Genomic DNA, 20943 nt, shown 5'->3' with positions numbered 1-20943 from the left:
AGTTGTTAATTTATTAAATAAGTCAATATTTAGTATTCGAAATGGTGCTAAAGGAGACAATAGATCTTTGTTTGTTGGCGTTGTTCTGGAGGAGTAGGAATGACTAGTAATACTGCAATTTTTCCTCCACACAAATTGAAGTGTTCTGTTCATGTGATCACATAGCAATGAAAAATAGCTTTACAACCCAACCGTTTCCATACAAGCAAAAGTTTCTGCATTTGTATCAAGCCATCAACCATAGTGCTTCTGAATATATTTATTTCTAAATATTATGTAATAGGTCAAATGAAAAACTTAAGACACTTTCACTACCTAAACTATCTGTCTTTGTGAGGTAGTAAATCAAGAACAGAAAGATCTAAACAGTAATTATCATGTAATGGTTTTATTACATTACACTGTATCTTTTAATTGTATGCTGTGTGCCCATTGCTAAATATCAAGGGAGCATGCTCAGTCAACACACCTTTATTTCTTTGCCAAGTACACAGCTCATCAGTATCGGAGTGTAAATATGATCTAAGTTAGTGGTGTTGGAATCTATTTGGATAGATGCTAGCTGTATTTACTCTCCGATCCTTCCTTGTCTGCCAGTGTCTCTCTACCCTTGTCAATCAGTGCTGAGCCTCTGTCAAATAGTAACAGCTGTAAAACAGACCGGCTCTTGGTTTGATTATTAAGCATTTTTAAATGCCTACGTCATACTTGGTCCAAAGTTCAAGACAGTTCAAGTCTGGCAAGGTCAACCTGCTGCAGAGTAAAACATTTACAATGCTCCTTTTTATAGACATTTGGACATGTGAAATGACATTTTAAATGTACTTTCATTTCAATCTTCTATAGCCGGAGACCATAAAATGAGAAATATAGCACACTACTATACCCTACTGATATTTAACCATTCATATATCTTCAGTTTTATCTGCTGAGGTTTTTAGATAACCATCTAAGACATTTCTACCCTTACTATAATACAGTGGAGGTGGATATCCCAAATCCGCTGCACATAAAACCTCAATTACCTGCATGTCTAAATCTCTTTTTTGTGAGAACTAACCCTTTAACTTAAACATTGTGCCCACTGTTCTGCAGAGGACACATAACATGGGCGTTTGAGTGCCAGAAATAATACTATTCTTCTTATTTCCTGTTAAATGTATTGTTATTTATACTATTCAGTCATCTTGTACTATGTTTCCTCTAATAATGTTACTATTACTCCCATAAGTCATTGCAGTGACATTGTAAAGGCCACATTTTACGTTGTTAGCGCCCATGCTATTTATGTATCGCAGAGCATTGTTTTGGGTTAAACAAAAGCCTATGATGCATTATTACTGAGCTGTAACCCCCATCAGCTGGAGGAAAACTCAGAGGGAGCCACTTAGGCTCAATTATGGTTGGCTGTTTTGGTTTTATGGATGCATGAATGATGTCCTTCTGCATGGGAGGTAGATTTCCCAAAGACTTAAACATACTTAAGAGCAGATCCTACAAAGTAATGTGTAAACAGAAATTGTTAATGTGTGTGAACATATGTGTTTGAATTGAGGGTGTGGTCATCTGTCATTGTGAAGCAAAGTACTGAAATATGCACACAAGTATATATATATATAACTGCAGGCACAATGTTCTGTTAGTTAGCATCCCAATGAATTCAATCTGATTATCACAAGCAACTTTACCACAAGCCACTTTCCACTGGGTTCTGTTGTATTGTGGTGAGCTAGAGCCATTATCTGAGTGAATACAGCACTCTGAATGAGGGGAAAATGGGTTTTATTTTAGTTTGGGTTGTCCCCTTAAGGGTTTTCTCCCTTTCTCTATCACTTACATCACTGTCCTCTTTATTCCAGATCTATTGTATCTCTTTGAATAGAATTGAAACAAAATCGATTCAATACACTGCAGGCTGTCATGCCATGATAGCTTCTTTAGGACTATCTACTGCTAAAGTAGCAGCACCAGAAGAACAATACCAAAAGAAATGTACTCTCTTTTTGTCTGTTATACGAATTCCCATTTTCCTCCATTTTTTTTTTACAACTTCTCCCATTCCCGTTATCTCTCTCTACCCTTCACCCGCTCTAGTCATCTTTGTATTAACATCCCCTTCCTCCCTGCATAGTCTAGTGACTATAAACAATTGGGAGTTTACTACAAACACATCCAACAACCCCCACCAGCCAACCAGCCAGCCAGCCAACAAGGACAGTCCCTCCTCCTGGCGAGTTTCAATGAACAGGAAGAGCCCATCTTAGAGTGTCCTTTGGGGCAGCAAAGGTGGCCGCCATAGATTTGGGATGACATTGTGACTTAACGGTGACTCAAAAAGCTGGGTCACAAAGCGTTTGTGCAATACATCTCCTGCCGTGTCATAATTTGTGTCATTAAACCTTTTTTTGTGCCAGCTTGATGACCAGTTGAGAAAACCATTGTGTCTGTTCAAGGACACAGTGTATTTCAGGCATTGTGCAGCTCAATCATTCATTAAGTTGCTCCCTGTTAAACTTTATGGCCTTGTTGTAGATTTCTGATAACCACCAGAACATTCAGGTGGGGCATGATCGTAGCCACAAACCTTTCGGTTCATGTTGATCTATCCAGCGAACCAATTAAATAAGCATTTGTATCCATTTCCTGGTTTAGCAGCAGCTGAACTTTGCCCATGTTTGGACTTGAAAACTAAATGCTCAGAAGACTCTTAGAGCACAAATTGGGTCTTAAATGGGAATTTTTTTGTTTCTCCCAGGATGATTAACATATATTAATCCATTTGTATGGGACCAACAGGCAGCCGGCCAAGAGTCTTTTTAAGCTCACTCAGTATTGCAGCAATATGAAGCCATGCTAAACACAATGGTTTAGTATTGTGAAAGACATTCCAGTCCTGGTCTTTTGACTTTTCCTGAAGTGGAAGGACTTCAGAATCAATTTCAAGGTGTTTTTTTTTTTTTTTTTTTTTTTTTTAAACAGAGCAGCCTGACCTCAGACAGAGAGGGAAAACCACTGGCTCAATGGATTCCTCCCTTTTTTACATTCCTCCTGTTATCTTTGCTTTGAGCAACCGTTTTGTCCAACCTCTTTCTCTCACTGCCTTACGGGGAGAAAAAAAAAAACGTCAGTCCGTTTAAATCAGCTGCTCGTGTTTTTTCTCTTTCAATCTTTGTTATTCAAATGACTCGTTCAGCTTCAGGCAATCAGTCACCTGGAGGACTGGACTTTTACCTTACTAGCTCTGTCTATATCTTGGTCTGTCTCTCATTCACTATTCCACTGTCTTGCCTTTTCCCCCCCCCCATTCATGTTTGTATTGTAAACGTTTCACATAGGGACATTACGCACTGAGATTTGGATTTCTCTGGAACTGAAGGGCATTTAGTTGTCCAAACCATCTACATGTTGTTGAAATTATATTAAACTTAATTAAGATAGAGGAATTGATTAAAGGAGGAGCGAAGGAAAGGAGTAAAGAGGAAAATTAGAAGAAGGAAAGCGGTGAGAACAATACAGGGAAGTGAGCAAAATCCACCCCTCCCTTTCATACTACTCAACTACCAATACCTCCTTCCCCCACAGACTCCCCCTCCCTCCTCCTACATATACTACTACTCACCTGTCTAGTTTCACCCTCTGCCACCCCCCCCACCCCCCCACCCCCCAAAGCTCCTCCTTCTAGGGCAGGTGAGCCAGTTGCAGGTATAAAGGTATGCTAATGTGGAGAAACCTATCTTCTTGCACAGGGGAGTGCAGAAGACACAGGACGTAGCAGGGCTAGAGTGAGAGAGAGTGCGGGAGTGAGAGAGCGAGAGAGAGAGAGCGAGAGAGAGAGAGAGAGAGAGAGAGAGAGAGGCGGAGTAGGAAAGTTGCAATTTAAAAAGACAATTGGATTGACTGTTCTCAGACTTGCGTCGCAACCATGGGGCTGGGAGTAAGTATTAGACCTTTGTCACATGTTTTGACCTGGCTTCTTACCGTCTTTAGATTTGGGTTAAGATCAGGCTGGTTATGGGTTTTTTTTTCAGTTTTGAGCTCACACTAAGTCACAAGTTGTTGGTTAAGCTTGACATGTGTGGATTGCCTGTAGTACTTTGTACTTTAGTTTCGAAATGTGCTGTGCAAGCGTTCTTGTTTCCTGCAGTTGTGAGAGTTTGAGAACTCTTCAACTTGTCAAATTATAGGTTGTCATAAGAGCAATTCACAATCCTTCCAACAATGATTAACGTGTGTTTTACAATATGTTTGAACAGCAGAGTTGACACTGCTTTTCTACCTCTTAACTGTTCAGCAAAAACAGGAAGCTTCAGAGCGCTCATGTCACACGTGCTTGGTCTTATTCAGAACCTCATTTTCACTCGTTTTCTTCAAACTAGAAAGGGAAAGATGACTATAAACTGGCGGCAACCTCAGATGGCGGAAACAAGAAAGGGAAGAAAGGGGCAAAGGATATGGACGACCTGAAAAAAGAAGTCGACCTGGTGAGTACACAAACAACCATACTCTATAATTATCTTAAGATCTTGATTGAGGTGATTTCACTGAGGCAAGATGATACTTAAACCATGTAAAGTGGCTTTCTACAAATGTTTGTACATCCTTAACTATGTCTGAAAAGGAAAAGGCGTGAAATTGAATAACCTTCCTGAACTTTTGAAACCATGTCCTCCCATCTACATTTCCTCATTCTTAATGACTTATTCAGGCCATGTTACACTCTTGGTCACTGTCAGTCACTGCCATTGGTCACAGCAACTGTACAGTCACGGTTGAGACAAACCTTTGCTTTGACCTCACGGCTAGTCACATGAGATGTAGCTGTCTGCCCCTAATTTAATAAAGATTGCTACTTACACTGCTGCATTACTGTCACATGTTATTAGGGAGTTCATAGCTATACTTAACTTCGAAGTCATTCTTATCTAGATTGGCTTACACCTCTGAAATGTTGGTTGAGAAGCTCTGTTGTCCTTTTAGAGACGTCTAAAAGGACAACAGAGCTTCATGTGGACTAGTCCATTTTCCACAGCCTTGATACAGTCAACATTTATCATTCTGCTTCTAATGTCCTTTAAAACTCTCACTTCACTGCTACTTGAGATGCATGGAAATGTCTAAAGTTGCATACATAGACATTTTGGTGGGTTTGAAATGTCCTGTGCAGATAGATTGTAATAACAGTCGCCCAATTTCCGCTACTGTCAGCTTTCCAGAATCTAAATCTGTAGCTAACGGAGGTCATTTCCCAAGGTCAGTGAGGCACTCTTGCGTTAAGATCATCTCCAACTCTGAGAAACAAGCTAATGAGCGCTTCCATGCCACCACTTTAATGTTTAAATATTCTTTTGGTGGAAGTTTTTTAAGGCAGGAATAAATCTGTTATAGGTGCTAAATGTTCTCAAGGCTTAAACTATTCTCTAAGTGGTAGAAGTAAGTCAAAACAAGTGTATCGTTGCCTCTGTATTTGTCCGTAAACCCCAATAAACATGGCTCGTTAAAAGAGTTGAGACACTTGAAGGTGCCTTTTGACTATCTTGGGATATGTCAGTGTCCTTCACAAGGTCAGGTCACACAGAGGCAGATTCAGATCTCATGTTCATCTCAGATCACTACTAAAACAGCAAATATGCCAAATGATATGTTAATTTTATCAAAATGGTTTTAATTTTCTGTAATTTTTCTGTACGACGTACTGTTGATAGCAATGACTTTCACAAGGTCATGAAGTAAAGTTCTAGACGGATGCTGTCATTGTGTAGGTTGCATGTTCAAAAAGTGTAGGTTAAACTTTAAGAACTATAAACTACACTTACAGCAAAATATGCATGTCTTGGCTTAGTGCCAGTTTTATAATGAATGATTTGTAAGTTCATGTTTCTTGAGAATCCTGCCCAATGTCATACAGAAGGTCACAGAGTACGGCAGGTCATTAGGCAATAAGATCCCCATCTCGGTGACATATTAATGATTATTGTTGTGTGGTGCGTTTTAACTAGATCTCAAAGTCCTGCCGCCACTGAAGGACATCTCAAAGCCACAGTAATCGTATCGCCAGTCTGCCGTAACCTTGTACCCCCCAACTCAGCATATCATTTACCGCAATTAACAGCAGGCGTTGTCGCTAATGTGCCTCCCAGCTATTAAAAGTACATCAGCAAAGCTTTTAGTTCCAAAGTTTGACAGTGGCGTATTTTCTCGTTGATTAAGAATCTGACTCTGGTTAAAGAGTTATAGCATATCCGGCGGTAGTAAAACAGTAGCAAGAGCGTCGGCGTGTCTCTGTGGAGCTCGTGAAGCCGACACGTTAATAATTATTGCACCATCATACAATTAACTGAGGCCTCAAAGTCCAGCTTAAAGACAATGGAAACTGTTCCCATAGCAACACAAAGCAGCTGGTGATATGATTAAATGTAGCAACAGAAAATGCTAAATATAGAGTCATGTTGACTGAGTTAAACATCAGTGGTGTCCAGAAGATGTTCTTTAAATGAGTTTAGGAGTACGCGGTCTGCAATCAAAACATGATCCGTATGTGTGTTTGTGAACCGTGGCATCAATGCTATTGGAGAAATTTTCCTCCACAGACTTTGAAGGAACTGCTGACTAACAGTTAAAAAAAGCAACACTAGTTTGTGGCATGTGATAACACATTATCCATGGCACATTTGGCATGGACCACTTTGCTTGCTTATTATGATGCAAAACTGTGGCTGGCCAGGCAGAACCATACAATTACACCCATTTTCTCCCCCAGCTGTAAATACTTCACATAAATGTAAAGGGACACATTAGCAGCTCAGGACTTTGCATTTTAAGCAGTCAAATGATTATTATATAAATGTGTAATTTCACACAACATCAATATATATATGAATATAAGTTCTGAGCAATAGATGATTGGAATAAAAACAGCAGCTGCAGTCTATATATTTGCACTGACAATATAAGAAATTATTCAACGTTTTCTTTTTGCTGAATGTTCTAATAATAAAAATAAGTAGAAATTGTAATGTACTTTTTCTCCCTTCATTTCAATTGCAATTAGAATTTGCCACATATGTGAGGGCAGTAAATGATAACAGAAACATTCAACATTACTTGTCTGTTTCAATGTGTTGCATTTTGTATAAAGACTACAATGCTTCTCAGTATAACAAAACCGAAAGTGGGAGTCGGGTGATATTTCAGATCATTCAAATAACATGAGAAGAATGTCGTCCTCCGAGTCATTCACTTCACTGTAGGCGTTATTCAAACACAAACAGTGTAGGCACATGAATGTGTTGGCTTCTCCGGTTGTTCATTTGCAGATCCACTTATATTTGCATTTTTCCCTCTCCTTTATTTGAAATGTAAAAATAAATAAATAAATGAAGGCGCTATCATCAAATTTTACCTGAAAACAACACTTAAAGTGGATCAAATCCTTCTGAATGAGTGAAGCCAGTTCTCAATAAGCTCCACCAAAATGTCAAATACGTGAGCAATTCCCGTCAGAGCAAACGTCAGAATATCAGTTGGGTGACATTGGTTTAGCCGGATGGACTGTTTGCTCTCAGTAAACTGACTGTTTGGATGAGTCTATACATAGCATGAACTCATGGAGGCTCGTGTTTGGTTGTGAGTTCCCAGTCATTGGCAAACTCAAATGTCCACTTTTACTAAGCTGAAAAACAGAGTGTGTGGTATCCATAATCCTGATCTGAGGGTGGATTTTTCCTCCTCATCTGTACATTCCCTGTGTCTAGAGACCATGACAGGACATTTTTTCAATACTCAAACTAGATTATATCTGCAGGTTTTTAAACAATAGGGATTTTGGCTTGTTTTATGTAATGTCTCTCAATCTCTCTCTCTCTCTCTCTCTCTCTCTCTCTCTCTCTCTCTCTCTCTCTCTCTCTCTCTCTCTCTCTCTCTCTCTCTCTCTCTCTCTCTCTCTCTCTCTCTCTCTGGCCATATAGGATGATCACAAGTTAACCCTGGATGAACTTCACAGAAAATATGGAACTGACCTATCCAGAGTGAGTACTCTACATGTGTGTGTGTGTGTTTGAGCCTATCATAGAGATAGTGACTCACTGGACTCATTGTACTGGCTGCTGAAGACACTTTCACACAGGAAGATAAGCTCAGAGGCCATCAAAGATCTCACAGTGCAAACTGAGGTCAAAGATAGATTTACAACCACAGAGAAACACCCTTCACACATTGAGCCATGTGTTTCAGTAAGTTACTGCAGAGGCAGAAGACTTAGCTGCACAGTGTCACTCTAATGTGGAGAAATGCTAGCTAACGACTTTCTTTAAGGTTTGCTTCCCCCAAATTACAAATATGTTATATGTTATATTTTCCCCCTACTTTAAGTAATGTTAAGCCATGCAAGTAGTTTTGGTTTTACACACTCAAGCTCAGAGACTTCGACATCCATCTCAAAAGTGTGGAGGTGAATGGAGTTTTCTTAGTGAAAAAGTTATATTTCAAACGGATATCTAAAAGAACTGGCTAATAAAACCAAAACTACCCCCATGGCTAGATATTGTTAAGATTATCTTGGTGAACTAACCCTTTAGAGGGTGAATTTATGTCACATTGTTATGAAAGAAAAAAACACAACTGCAACACACAATGTGCTATTCCTGTTCTCGCCATGCTCTTCATCAAGCTGAGGACACAAACAAAAATCCCATTACAAAACACAATACAAGCCCACACCAGCCAAATGCTTGACTGATGCTGATTATCTACAGAAATCAAATCTGTCTGAGTTTGCCCCTAAACAAAGACTTCATTCAGGCAGGAATGCTAGTCTTATTGACCCTACCAACAAGGAAAAAAAACTGCTTTTCCTTCCTTGTATCCCTCCAAAGAGACCTTCAGACACACTTTACTCAACTATTTCCCTTTTTTTTACTCTTTAAGAAATTATGACCTTGACCTTGTTTAAAGAATGTACTGTTCATTGATAACACCAACACTACCTGACAGTCCTTCCTCCCTGTTTCAAGATTTTTCACAAGCTCAATTTTCACTGTCTAATTACACCGAGTTACAGAAGAGAGGAAGCAGTAATTGAAGGATTACTGAGATTTTCTCTTCCTGTGGATGTGGTTTCTTTTTGTTTTTGTTTCAAGCAAACGTTAATCCACCCCCTCCTGAGGTAATAGCAGTGTACCTGTTTACCGAATAAAACAGTTCAGCAGGATTCATGTTACTCTAACTTGTCTTTTGTAGTGTTTCCCTCCAGTAAACCTGGGTAAAAACAAAGCTTTGAAATAGCAGGGAGAAAAACTGGACTCGCAGGTTTTGCTTTTATGACTTTGCCTTAACATCAGTCCTCATTTTACTTCTCTTTTTCTCTCTATATGCAAGGCAGCTGTACCATATTTTTAGGATTTTAATCAAAGCTCCCTTCTCATTCATACCTTAAGGAAGCTCAGATAGGTCCAAAGTGCCCAAAGATTTGCCTCAGAAGTACTGCTTTACATATATTTACTTAATTCATTCCAACTTCTTTCATTGTCTATTTGTTTGTCATTACTTATGTCTATCCTCCTCTCTCTAGGGTCTGTCCTCCTCCAGAGCAAAAGAGATTCTCGCCCGAGATGGCCCAAACGCTCTCACGCCTCCCCCCACCACACCTGAATGGGTCAAGTTCTGCAGACAGGTAAAACTTGTCTGGAGGTTCCATGTAAAACACAGAGCTTGTTTAAATACTCCCCTTTTGGGAATTCAAATTCACTCTGCTTTGGCATTCATATTCACTGCAGTGAGTAAGTGGTTAGTGTCATGGTTTTATCTTAAATGTTATTGTTGTTCTTGTTGCCAGCTGTTTGGTGGTTTCTCCATGCTGCTGTGGATCGGTGCTCTCCTCTGCTTCCTGGCTTACGGTATCCAGGCTGCCTCAGAAGATGAACCTGCTAATGATAACGTAAGACAGCAGTTGTTAATACATGTACATGATGAGTAAATCATCTATTAGATAAAGTATAAATAAATATAAATCAACCATTTTCTCTTCCTGCAGTTGTACCTGGGTGTTGTGCTTTCTGCTGTCGTCATCATCACTGGTTGCTTCTCTTACTACCAAGAGGCCAAGAGCTCCAAAATCATGGAGTCCTTCAAGAACCTGGTCCCACAGGTGAGATATTTCAAACCTGAGCCTCTGGGAATAAAAGCTAAACTAATATATGATAAGTGATGCCTTCATAATTATGCTAAGGAATTGCCTCCAAACACATATATCCCAACTTTGATCTTGTAGCAAGCCCTGGTTGTCCGTGATGGTGAGAAGAGCAGCATCAATGCTGAGGATGTGGTGGCTGGAGATTTGGTGGAGGTGAAAGGAGGAGACAGAATCCCCGCTGATCTGCGAATCATCTCTGCTCACGGCTGCAAGGTCTGTAAAGTCCACAAGTGGACACACTCAAAGACCACACAGTCTGTCAGCATGCTAATGGGAAATACAGCATGTTAATAAAAGAGTTTTTTTTAATTTCCTGTTATTCTCTTCATGACTAGATTTCCTGTGATTCATCACAGAATATTTGTTATGTTTCATTCTTGCTTTATTTTTTATCCCTCTAGGTGGACAACTCCTCACTGACCGGTGAATCCGAGCCCCAGACCCGTACTCCCGACTTCTCCAATGACAACCCACTGGAGACCAGGAACATCGCTTTCTTCTCCACCAACTGTGTTGAAGGTAAAAATAAAGTAATGTAAATCGAAGAATAATGGCAATATAAACTTCTTTAAGCTGTAAAAGTTACAAACGTGGTTGTTTTTGTTAAATTTGATCCATATCAAGAGTAAGTTAACTTTGATGTTTTCTTTTTCTTAACTATCGTATAATGTCTCTCCCCAGGTACTGCCAGAGGTATTGTCATCAATACTGGAGACCGCACTGTCATGGGTCGTATCGCCACACTGGCTTCCAGTCTGGATGGCGGCAAAACTCCCATTGCTAAAGAGATTGAGCATTTCATTCACATCATCACCGGTGTGGCCGTCTTCCTGGGTGTGTCTTTCTTCATTCTCTCCCTCATCCTTGGGTATGGGTGGCTTGAGGCTGTCATCTTCCTCATTGGTATCATTGTCGCCAACGTGCCAGAAGGTCTCCTGGCTACTGTCACTGTGAGTCCTGATGTCTACTTTTTGTCTTTAAGGTCTAATTGTGGATCAAAAAGACTTCAGCCTCTAACTGTGCTCTCATCTCTAGGTGTGTCTGACTCTGACTGCTAAGCGTATGGCCAAGAAGAACTGCTTGGTGAAGAACTTGGAAGCTGTGGAGACCCTGGGCTCCACCTCCACTATCTGCTCAGACAAGACCGGCACCCTCACCCAGAACAGAATGACCGTGGCCCACATGTGGTTCGACAACCAGATCCACGAGGCCGACACCACAGAGAACCAGAGCGGAACCTCCTTTGACAGGAGCTCGGCCACTTGGGCCGCCCTCGCCAGAATCGCTGGACTCTGCAACCGCGCTGTCTTCCTGGCAGAGCAAGGCAATGTTCCCATCCTGAAGGTGCTGACCTTTACCTGCATCCTCTTTTAAAATCTTCTGATTACCAAACACTTAATGTTTTGCTCTAGTTCACCCATTCATGTTGTCACAAAAGAGTCTAAATAATTCACAGTTGGAAGACGATATCAGTAACATTTGGTGTGATACCATCTGTTAGTCTTGATTGTAGACAAGCACAGGGCAGAATCTACCCTTTTTACCTCTCAGAATAATTTCTTCCTGGGAACCTTTTATTAAATTGGGTGCGATCCCTCGTTGATTTTCTAATTCAGTTGAATGAGGAGATGCAGTGACTGTGTGGGACGTTTTTTGGCATTATAAATTGGCAAAGAACTTTGGGACTTTGCAGCAAAATTCAAATGCACTACAAATCTTTTTAAAAAGCACTCAACACAATTAAAGTCTTTTCAGTAATATATAGCTTTTGCTATAGTGACCAGACAGGCCTATTGATTTGTTTCTTAATGAATACTCCTCAAACTGCACAGTGGAAGCAGAAAGACAAGTCTCACAATATCAAAAGTTGTTAAAATAGGGGTGAATCTATTTCAAAGGAGGCATATATATCTCTTCATAGCATATGGGTTATGGTTAGGGTTATAATTATATCTATATTTATTTACTTGGACTTAAAATTACACCAGCAACAGTGATGTCATTTGTTGTTCAAGTGTCTTTTTGTGGAATTGATCACTGACATTTAAGCTGATCCAAATTCATTTGAATGAATCAAGTCCAACTCATTTTTTGTGTGTAAATTCACAGAGAGATGTAGCCGGTGACGCCTCAGAAGCTGCCCTGCTGAAGTGTATTGAGTTGTGCTGCGGATCTGTCGGCGGCATGAGAGATAAATACAACAAGATTTCTGAGATCCCCTTCAACTCCACCAACAAATATCAGGTAAACAATTGAATTTAAAGGAAATTCTTACGCCTGTTCACTGTCAATCCCAACTGATCCAACATTATAAGACTCATAGTGGAATTAGAAGGAAATGTAGACTTCTAGGTCCTCTAGTGGCTAAGGAGTTTTTAACAAACTATTAATAATCCATACCAGCAAAATTTAGATTAAAATGGATTAAAAGCAAGCATTGACCACACAACCTTCCTCTTGTCTTACAGCTTTCCATTCACAAGAACACAACTCCTGGAGAGACCAAGCATCTGCTGGTGATGAAAGGCGCCCCAGAGAGGATTTTGGACCGCTGCTCCTCCATCATGCTCCAAGGCAAAGAGCAGCCGCTGGACGAAGAGATGAAAGATGCTTTCCAGAACGCCTACGTTGAGCTGGGAGGACTTGGAGAGAGAGTACTGGGTTAGTATGGGCGAGCTTAATTCCTAAAATGATTGGTGGAAAAACTCTAAAAAATCCCCTTGTCATGTGACTGATGAGCATTCTCTTTCTTTTAATTTTTTATTTTCCAGGTTTCTGCCATTTCAACCTGCCCGACGACCAGTTCCCAGAGGGCTTTGCTTTCGACACTGATGAGGTGAACTTCCCCACTGAGAAACTGTGCTTCGTTGGCCTCATGTCCATGATTGACCCTCCTCGTGCTGCTGTGCCCGATGCTGTCGGCAAATGCAGGAGCGCTGGTATCAAGGTATGCAACTGTACATTTCAAGACCAGAATGATTCAACTTCACTGCATCATGTGTAAGACTGTCTTTTCTCCTGTTTCTTCCTCTTCTTCAGGTTATTATGGTTACTGGTGACCATCCAATCACAGCCAAAGCCATTGCTAAGGGTGTGGGTATCATTTCTGAGGGCAATGAAACCGTTGAAGACATTGCAGCTCGCCTGAACGTTCCAGTTTCAGAGGTTAACCCCAGGTTAGTACGCTCACTAAAGCTTATTTCTGACTGTGAGAATGTTTGTCACACTTCTGCACATTTTAGCAGATGGTTAACACTAGTTTTCAAGTGCCTCCTCCTTCTGTGGCTTTTTTTTAATACTAGAGGTATCAATACAGAATTGGATTCAGCGTCGGCTCATGAGGCCTGTAATCTGCTCGGCCAGAAAGGCTTTTACCACAGTGCAGACAAATAAATCTACAACATGTTTGATTTATATGTGTTCAGATCACAGCCAAGTGTGAGATTAAAACTGCAGTTCTGGGCAGAAACCTCCAGCAGGGCAGGAAAGTGTATATGTTATTGATATACGAAATGTCACCTGTGTGGGCAAAATATTACATTATCCTTTACCATGGCACCAAGAGAAATGAAGACACTGTTAAAGTGTTGGAAAAATGGATGATTCATCCTTTGCAATTATGAGGTTGGGCCCAACATTTTCTGCCACATTGCTATAATTGTCCTTTAATTGGGGTTCCAAGGCTGATGTTGTCTGTCTCTTGGAATTTCCTGTTTTCTTAGTGTGCCTTTTCCTTGTGATTTTAACATTGTGTCTCTTCATTGGCCTGATCATATCCCAGCTTCATCTTTCCCTCACAGAAACAGGATGTGATGATCACAACTGTTGTCTTAACACTGCTGCGATTTCCTCCCCAGGGATGCTAAGGCCTGCGTTGTCCACGGAGGCGAGCTGAAAGAAATGACCCCCGAGCACCTCGACAACATCCTGAAACACCACACTGAAATTGTCTTTGCCAGAACCTCGCCTCAGCAGAAACTTATCATCGTGGAGGGTTGCCAGAGACAGGTCAGCATCGCATACACAGCGCCATCTGCTGTCCTACATTTAGTTGTTATCTGCAGTAATTTAAGATCACCAGTTATGAATTTGGTCCAAAGCAGCACATTCAAACCCTCCTTCCCCTCTCTCTCTGCAGGGTGCCATTGTGGCCGTGACTGGTGATGGTGTCAACGACTCTCCAGCTCTGAAGAAAGCTGACATTGGCGTTGCCATGGGAATTGCTGGATCTGATGTCTCCAAGCAAGCCGCTGACATGATCCTGCTGGACGACAACTTTGCCTCCATCGTTACTGGAGTGGAAGAAGGTAATGCTTTCTTTTAATTCAGACACACCAACTACAACAAGCCTCATTTTAACTTCCCAAATGTCACATTACTAATTTCTTCTTTCCGTCATAAATTACTTTGCCAGGTCGTCTGATCTTTGACAACTTGAAGAAGTCCATCGCCTACACTCTGACCAGTAACATCCCCGAGATCTCACCCTTCCTCCTCTTCATCATCGCCAACATCCCTCTGCCCCTGGGAACCGTCACCATCCTCTGTATCGACCTGGGAACTGACATGGTGAGCTCTTGCTTGATTTTAGATGTGCAAATGCCTAAAAAGTGCAGCATCATCATAAGAAAGTCATGATAATACACAATGTGGGTATGTAATTCACTTCTTTTACTCTGCTAGGTCCCTGCCATCTCCCTGGCTTATGAAGCAGCTGAGAGCGACATCATGAAGAGACAGCCCAGAAACCCCAAAACAGATAAATTAGTGAACGAGAGGCTCATCAGCATAGCCTACGGACAGATAGGTAACTTTCATTTCTCTCTATAGAGGATGAGAAACAAACCTAGTGTGACTGAATAGTAGAGACAGGCAAAGTTAGACAAAGTTATGAATGAACTGCTCTTTTCCTTTGTCAGGTATGATGCAGGCCACAGCCGGGTTCTTCACATACTTTGTGATCCTGGCTGAGAATGGTTTCCTACCAATGGATCTGCTCGGTATCAGAGTACATTGGGATGACAAATATGTAAATGACCTGGAAGACAGCTACGGACAGCAGTGGGTCAGTATTTCCAATCATTTAATAAATAAATACAATTCCATAAGCAGCAAAAGCCAAAATAAACAAGAAGAAAAGGAAAAATGACCTCTTTACTTTTTTTCCCCCATCCAGACATACCAGCGCAGAAAGATTGTAGAGTTCACCTGTCACACAGCCTTCTTCGCTAGTATCGTGGTCGTCCAGTGGGCCGATCTGATCATCTGTAAGACCAGGAGGAACTCCATCATTCAGCAAGGAATGAAGTACGTTCATGTAGAGACTTTGCAGGAGATAAAAAGAACAGCAAAGACTTTTAAATAAGCATTTTCCAAAGATTTTCCTCAAACATTTAATTAAGGGTGCTTTTGTAGTCTGATATCTGAGTTTCTTTCTAACGTATAGAAAGAGCAATAGCAGCACAGCTAGCCTGTACCATGAGAACATTTTTTGTGTTTGTGTTGAAACCGCTTTCATCCTCAGTCATAAAGTAACCCATTTTTAACCCAAAAAATAAAGCAAGGCAAGGGAAATGTATTTGTATAGCACATTTCAACATAAAACATAAAAAATGCATAAAGACAGGGTATAAAAGCAACACGTGGCAGAATAAAAAGACTTTTAAATATGATTAAGCATGTTAAATTGGAGAAAATGAAGCTAACAGAGTAAGGCAGATAAAACAGGAGAGTAAAAAGTGACAGTGCAGTGTGAGATATTCACCCTAAAATTTATTGGATTTAATAAAAAGCAGAAAAAACAGTTGCAGTAAATTCAATAAAAATATGTTGATGATGGTGATATAAGGCCCCTGATAAGGTTAAAAAAGCACTTCTTCAGTTTTAAGGCACGTTGCTATTTTGGTGATTCTAATATTTCTATGAAGAATATTTATTGCTTCAGGAGATGTTAGTATTATAATAATAATAATAATGATAATAATAAGTGTTTCAGATAAATAGAAACATTGCAAATAATTGATTCAGTCTTTAATTGTGTGAAATTCATTTCATAGGAATCGCATCCTTATCTTCGGACTGTTTGAGGAGACAGCCCTGGCAGCTTTCCTGTCATACTGCCCGGGTATGGACGTCGCCCTCAGAATGTACCCTCTCAAGTGAGTAAAAAAAATACACACACCTCATGCATTTTTTTTTTTTTTTTTTTACAGAAATCCAAAATGTATATTGCTCTGGAATTATAATCCTTGAAAGAACACTATGTAAACTCTCTTTTATCTTAAATCTGCTGATATGCTTGTTAGGGCATGCAGATTTATGTGTAAAGCACATTTTTTCCCCCCTTTTCACTGTTGGCTTTTGTGTGTTGTTATTTTTTGTTCACGCACACACAGAGCTATTCGAGATTATCCTTGTTAAAGCACTAATCTGCAAAATCCTTTTTTACTGTTAATTTGCCGACGTTTGACGCACTTCCCCAGCGGTTTCTCGTCAATCATTCGGTGCAGCTGCGAGTCCTGTGACTTTGTTTTTCTTTTGGACCTAGTTATTGTCTTTAAAAAAAGCAGATGGATGTTATCTTGCGTCGCTGCTTAATTTCCACTTCAGAAGCAGAATGGGAAGCAGAAGAGCTACTGTACTAATGAGACAACACTCAGAGAAATAGAAAGCAGCGAGGGCGTGTTAAGCTTATTAACAGGAGTCGCACACGCAGCTGAAATCTCCTCATCTTGTCTGGTTCTCCTCGTTCTTCCTCTTCTCCATGCTTCTCCTTTTCATCTATTTTCAGTGTGTCTCTACCATTCAGACTCGTCAACCACCCGCTGCCTCTGCTCCACTAACCTTGGCTTCTCTCTTCTCTGTGTTTCTCTCGTCTGCAGTCTGTGTTTGGGTTTTCTGGCTTATTTGTGCCTTCATCTCTGAGTTTCTCCCTCAATTTATATTCAGATGTGATAGTCACTTATTGCTAACTTATTTAAAATCCCATTTTAAGATTGTACTCATGACTTTAGATGGCCAGGTGTCAGACAGAAGCAAACTTTTCAACCCTTACTGTCCAAAAAGGCCTCTTAGATCTGCTGTATAAGGCCTGTTAACTGCTTCACAGTCCAGGTTAAGGTTGAAGGGTGATGGAGCTTTTTCTGTACTGGCTTCTCAGCTTTGGAGCATTCTTCCAATTAGAACATCTCTGTTTAGCAACCACCTGATTTGAGGTTTATTTTAATAGTTTTACCTTTTGCACAATGCATTTTTTTTAACTGTGTGCTTTTATTTTGCTGTATCTTGTGTTTTCCTTTGATATCTGTGATTGTATTGTCTGTGCTTTCTATGAAAAGCACTTTGTACTCTCTAACAAGCTGAGGAGAGTGCTCTTATGTTCTTTTCTAACTTGTCACATTCAATTTGTAACTCTGTCTTTCTCTTTATCTCCATCCACCCGTCCATCCGTCCACCTCAGGCCATCTTGGTGGTTCTGCGCCTTCCCCTATTCCCTCCTCATCTTCCTGTACGATGAAGCCAGAAGATACGTCCTCAGACGCAACCCAGGCGGTAAGACTTCTACTGACATCTTTTTGTATCATATGTTTGTGCCTCTGCTCTCTGTATGTGGAAGTGACTGTGAAGGATGAGGTGGACAGGATTGCTCGATTTTTGGCCAAATGCGAAATCAGATGCAGGAAAAAAGCGTTGCTCAGTTCAGTTTTATTTTTGTATTTTTATGCATAGATAACTTTTACAACAAAGGTTATCTCAAGGCACTTAGCTTAAGGTCGCCTCTCATTCCTGATAAAGAGCAAATTTACTTTTTACTTTAATAGGACGCCAACACAAGAGGAACAATACCTTTTTTTGTCCTATAGTCTAACTTTCTACCATATTATTTAGTATATATATTTAGTTTTTAAGACATCCTGTTGATTAATGACCAAATGAGACAAAACATAACCTCACTGACACGGGAAAACATGCTGAAATTCATCAAACTATGCAATCCCTCCCTCCTGACATCACTCATGAGTCACATAGTATGTAGCTTGATGCAGGGAGCAAAGAGGGATTGTGAGCAACATGGAGTTTGAGGATGAATCCCAGGTGTGTGTATGTGTGTGTTTAACAGAAGCAGTGTATGTACCCCTGTGTCTATTTTTGTGTATGTGCTCCTGTTTGTTATCATTGCCACAACTGTGTCTCCATGCAGACCAGTGGACTGTGGCAGATGGCAGGGCTCAGTGGGATTTGAACCCTCAACCCTGCCATTGTTAATGCCTCGTTCCGCCCCACAGAGCTATGCAGAACCTGCATGCAGAGCTGGCTGTGGTGCAGCTGTGTTTGTATGTGTGTGTGTGTGGGAGTGTGTGAGTGTCTGCTACATCTGAGCCTCACAGCACAGATCAGTGAACATCCCATTGCCCATCCATGGTGAATAATGTGTTAAAATCAGGCAGACAAAAACATGTTCAAGTGACAAACAGCTTCTGGCTTTTATGGAGCAAAGATAGAAACATTTTTGTTTTAAGATTCATTTCAAGATTTCATTTTCACAAGTTCACTCAAACAAAATTAGGAAAAAATAAATTTTCTATTGCTTACATGGCCCAAAGCTAACCGTCCTCCACTTGATTTTTAACCCGCGCCTGACTGAAGTTTCACAGTTTCACTCAAATGTGGAAACCATGATTCCAGCCCAGTGATTTATTTATTTTTTGCCTTCTCTGAAACACAAGTATGCACAGGCATAAAACTACAATGTAGCTTTGGGCTCAGTGGGGCAAAGATGCTAAATCACATCATTCATGCATCCACAATCCCTTCTTTTGTTAGACATCTACTGATTAAACTAGGGTCAGGTCACATATCAAAGATAATATCATCACCTCATGTGCAACTGTGAAACTGTCAGTGCCATGACCTCAGAGTCCCTGCAGGAAACAGCTTTTAATGGCATCATCAAGACAGTTGTGGTTAGCTTTAAATTCATGAATCTACTCTTATTTATTTGAATCACTGTCAGCTAACCTGACGGATGATATCATCTTCCGGCTCAAATCAAATGTCAAGGCCTTTTTGGTTGGCTAAGTCCTGCCATATTCCCGCTTTTTTTTTTTTTTTTTTTTTTTGGGATTTCGAGGAGAATTTTTAGACCAAACTTCCCCCCCAAAAATACGAGCCTAATTCTGTCTCCTTTGGTTTCTAGGTTGGGTGGAGCAGGAGACATACTACTGAGTCAACACGACACAATCACGGAGGGAGCAGTCAGTGTTTCATCGTTATTTGCTGCCATGTTACATATATGTCTGAGGTGTTAGTCAGACCCCAAAAATGAAAAAAAACACATGGATAAATTATCTGATGTATATGTCCTTCACAATAAAACATTTCCTTACCGCTGTATGACAAGTCTCCTTGGGAATTTGTTTCTTTCAAATACTTTAATTGTTGTGTTGGAGGGTGAAAACAGTATTTTAAGGTTCGACAGATATGAACAAGTGAGTCAGGTGTGGTCATCAAATGCTCTGGTCGTAAACTTTTGTTCTGGGGTTACATACAAAGAGTTCAAATCAAACTATTATGACAATATTATGCAAAAAAAAGATTTTTAAAGTAACTCCTACATAGAAAACCAATCACTATCGTGCAAAATACTCCAAATCTTGACGATTAAATCAACTGTTAGCCATGCAGTGACTTTATTAAGTAACTGAATTGATATCAGGTGATTGATTGACTCATCAATTAATACACTAATCGTATCAGCATTATCTGTACTACACTGGATTTAATCTATTTTAACCTTTATTTACCTGCATTTTATCTTTACCCATCAGATATTGAGAACAAGCAGAAGTAGAGTGTGTGTTTGTGTGTGTGTCTTGTGTGTTTGTGTGTGTGTGTGTGTGTCCATTATCTCAAGGGCCGGTCTGCCACAATGGTTGTTTGCGATGGATCGCTCTGTTGCCCGCTAATGCAAAGAGGCCCTCAGTGAAAATTAACTGAGACCACTCCAGTGCAATCTACTTTGTGTTTACCCTGGTCATTAAGAATGCCCCCCTTTCTCCCTCAATCCCTCTTATATATGTTTGTGTGTGTGTGTGTGTGTGTGTGTGTGTGTGTGTGTGTGTGTGTGTGTGTGTGTATATATGTGTGTGTTTGTGTCAGTGTGTGTATAAGGTATCTCATCATACAATCCTGGTCACAGATGGCCGGCTTCACACACACTTGAGGAGATACTTACCAGATATTATATGTCATTAATAGTCGACATGTTGCACAGTTCAGGAAGTAAGTCGGGTAAAGTGATGAATGTTTAAAGCAACCAATCACATTACTTAAAAGGTGATTTCCTTTACACAAGAGGGTGCTAGAGTGAGACCCACAAAAAGAGGACGACAAACAAAAAAGATGGAAGTATGCAGAGATGAATAAAGGAGGAGATAAACGTTGATAGATGAGTAGACAACAAGAAATATTGGCATTTTCTAACACATTTTCTTGATGTAATCAATAATTTTGTTATAGTTTGAAAGCATACATTTCCTCTCTCCTCTCTGCTCTGATTAACTGTCATGCCGATAAAGTTATTCAAACCAGATGAATCGAGCAGTATGGAGAGAGAGAGAGAGAGAGAGAGAGAGAGAGAGAGAAGGAAGGCAGACATTATCATGCCTTCATCCTTCCTTCACAAGCAGGGCCCCTGAACGTGCCTGTTGCTATGGCAACTCATTTGAGAGCCCTCTCTCTCTCTCTGTCTCTCTCTT

General features: G+C 40.4%; 1 protein-coding gene across 2 annotated transcripts in view; it reads left to right on the top strand.

The window, feature by feature from the left end:
* LOC128354173 (sodium/potassium-transporting ATPase subunit alpha-1) overlaps positions 1-19579 on the top strand; it is a 45963-nt gene extending 26384 nt beyond the window's left edge. The window contains exons 1-23 of one of the 2 annotated variants that reach the window (XM_053314436.1): positions 3777-3934; positions 4377-4481; positions 7965-8024; positions 9566-9667; positions 9830-9931; positions 10028-10141; positions 10265-10399; positions 10588-10705; positions 10868-11136; positions 11222-11530; positions 12296-12430; positions 12655-12847; positions 12958-13133; positions 13226-13362; positions 14044-14194; positions 14325-14493; positions 14601-14755; positions 14870-14993; positions 15106-15251; positions 15363-15493; positions 16243-16344; positions 17646-17737; positions 19383-19579. In XM_053314436.1, the coding sequence (XP_053170411.1) occupies positions 3923-3934; positions 4377-4481; positions 7965-8024; positions 9566-9667; positions 9830-9931; positions 10028-10141; positions 10265-10399; positions 10588-10705; positions 10868-11136; positions 11222-11530; positions 12296-12430; positions 12655-12847; positions 12958-13133; positions 13226-13362; positions 14044-14194; positions 14325-14493; positions 14601-14755; positions 14870-14993; positions 15106-15251; positions 15363-15493; positions 16243-16344; positions 17646-17737; positions 19383-19411 (3066 nt within the window). In that variant the 5' untranslated portion in view covers positions 3777-3922 and the 3' untranslated portion in view covers positions 19412-19579. Of the gene's footprint in view, positions 1-3776; positions 3935-4376; positions 4482-7964; positions 8025-9565; positions 9668-9829; positions 9932-10027; positions 10142-10264; positions 10400-10587; positions 10706-10867; positions 11137-11221; positions 11531-12295; positions 12431-12654; positions 12848-12957; positions 13134-13225; positions 13363-14043; positions 14195-14324; positions 14494-14600; positions 14756-14869; positions 14994-15105; positions 15252-15362; positions 15494-16242; positions 16345-17645; positions 17738-19382 lie in introns of those variants that run through there. The other variant, XM_053314437.1, reaches the window with a different exon arrangement.
* Positions 19580-20943: the final 1364 nt, after the last annotated feature.

This window comes from Scomber japonicus, chromosome 24, assembly GCF_027409825.1.
Source record: "Scomber japonicus isolate fScoJap1 chromosome 24, fScoJap1.pri, whole genome shotgun sequence".
NCBI classification, from domain to species: Eukaryota; Metazoa; Chordata; class Actinopteri; order Scombriformes; family Scombridae; genus Scomber; species Scomber japonicus.
The sequence above is the reverse complement of the archived record's forward strand: the minus strand, read 5'-3'. Positions and strand labels throughout refer to the sequence as shown.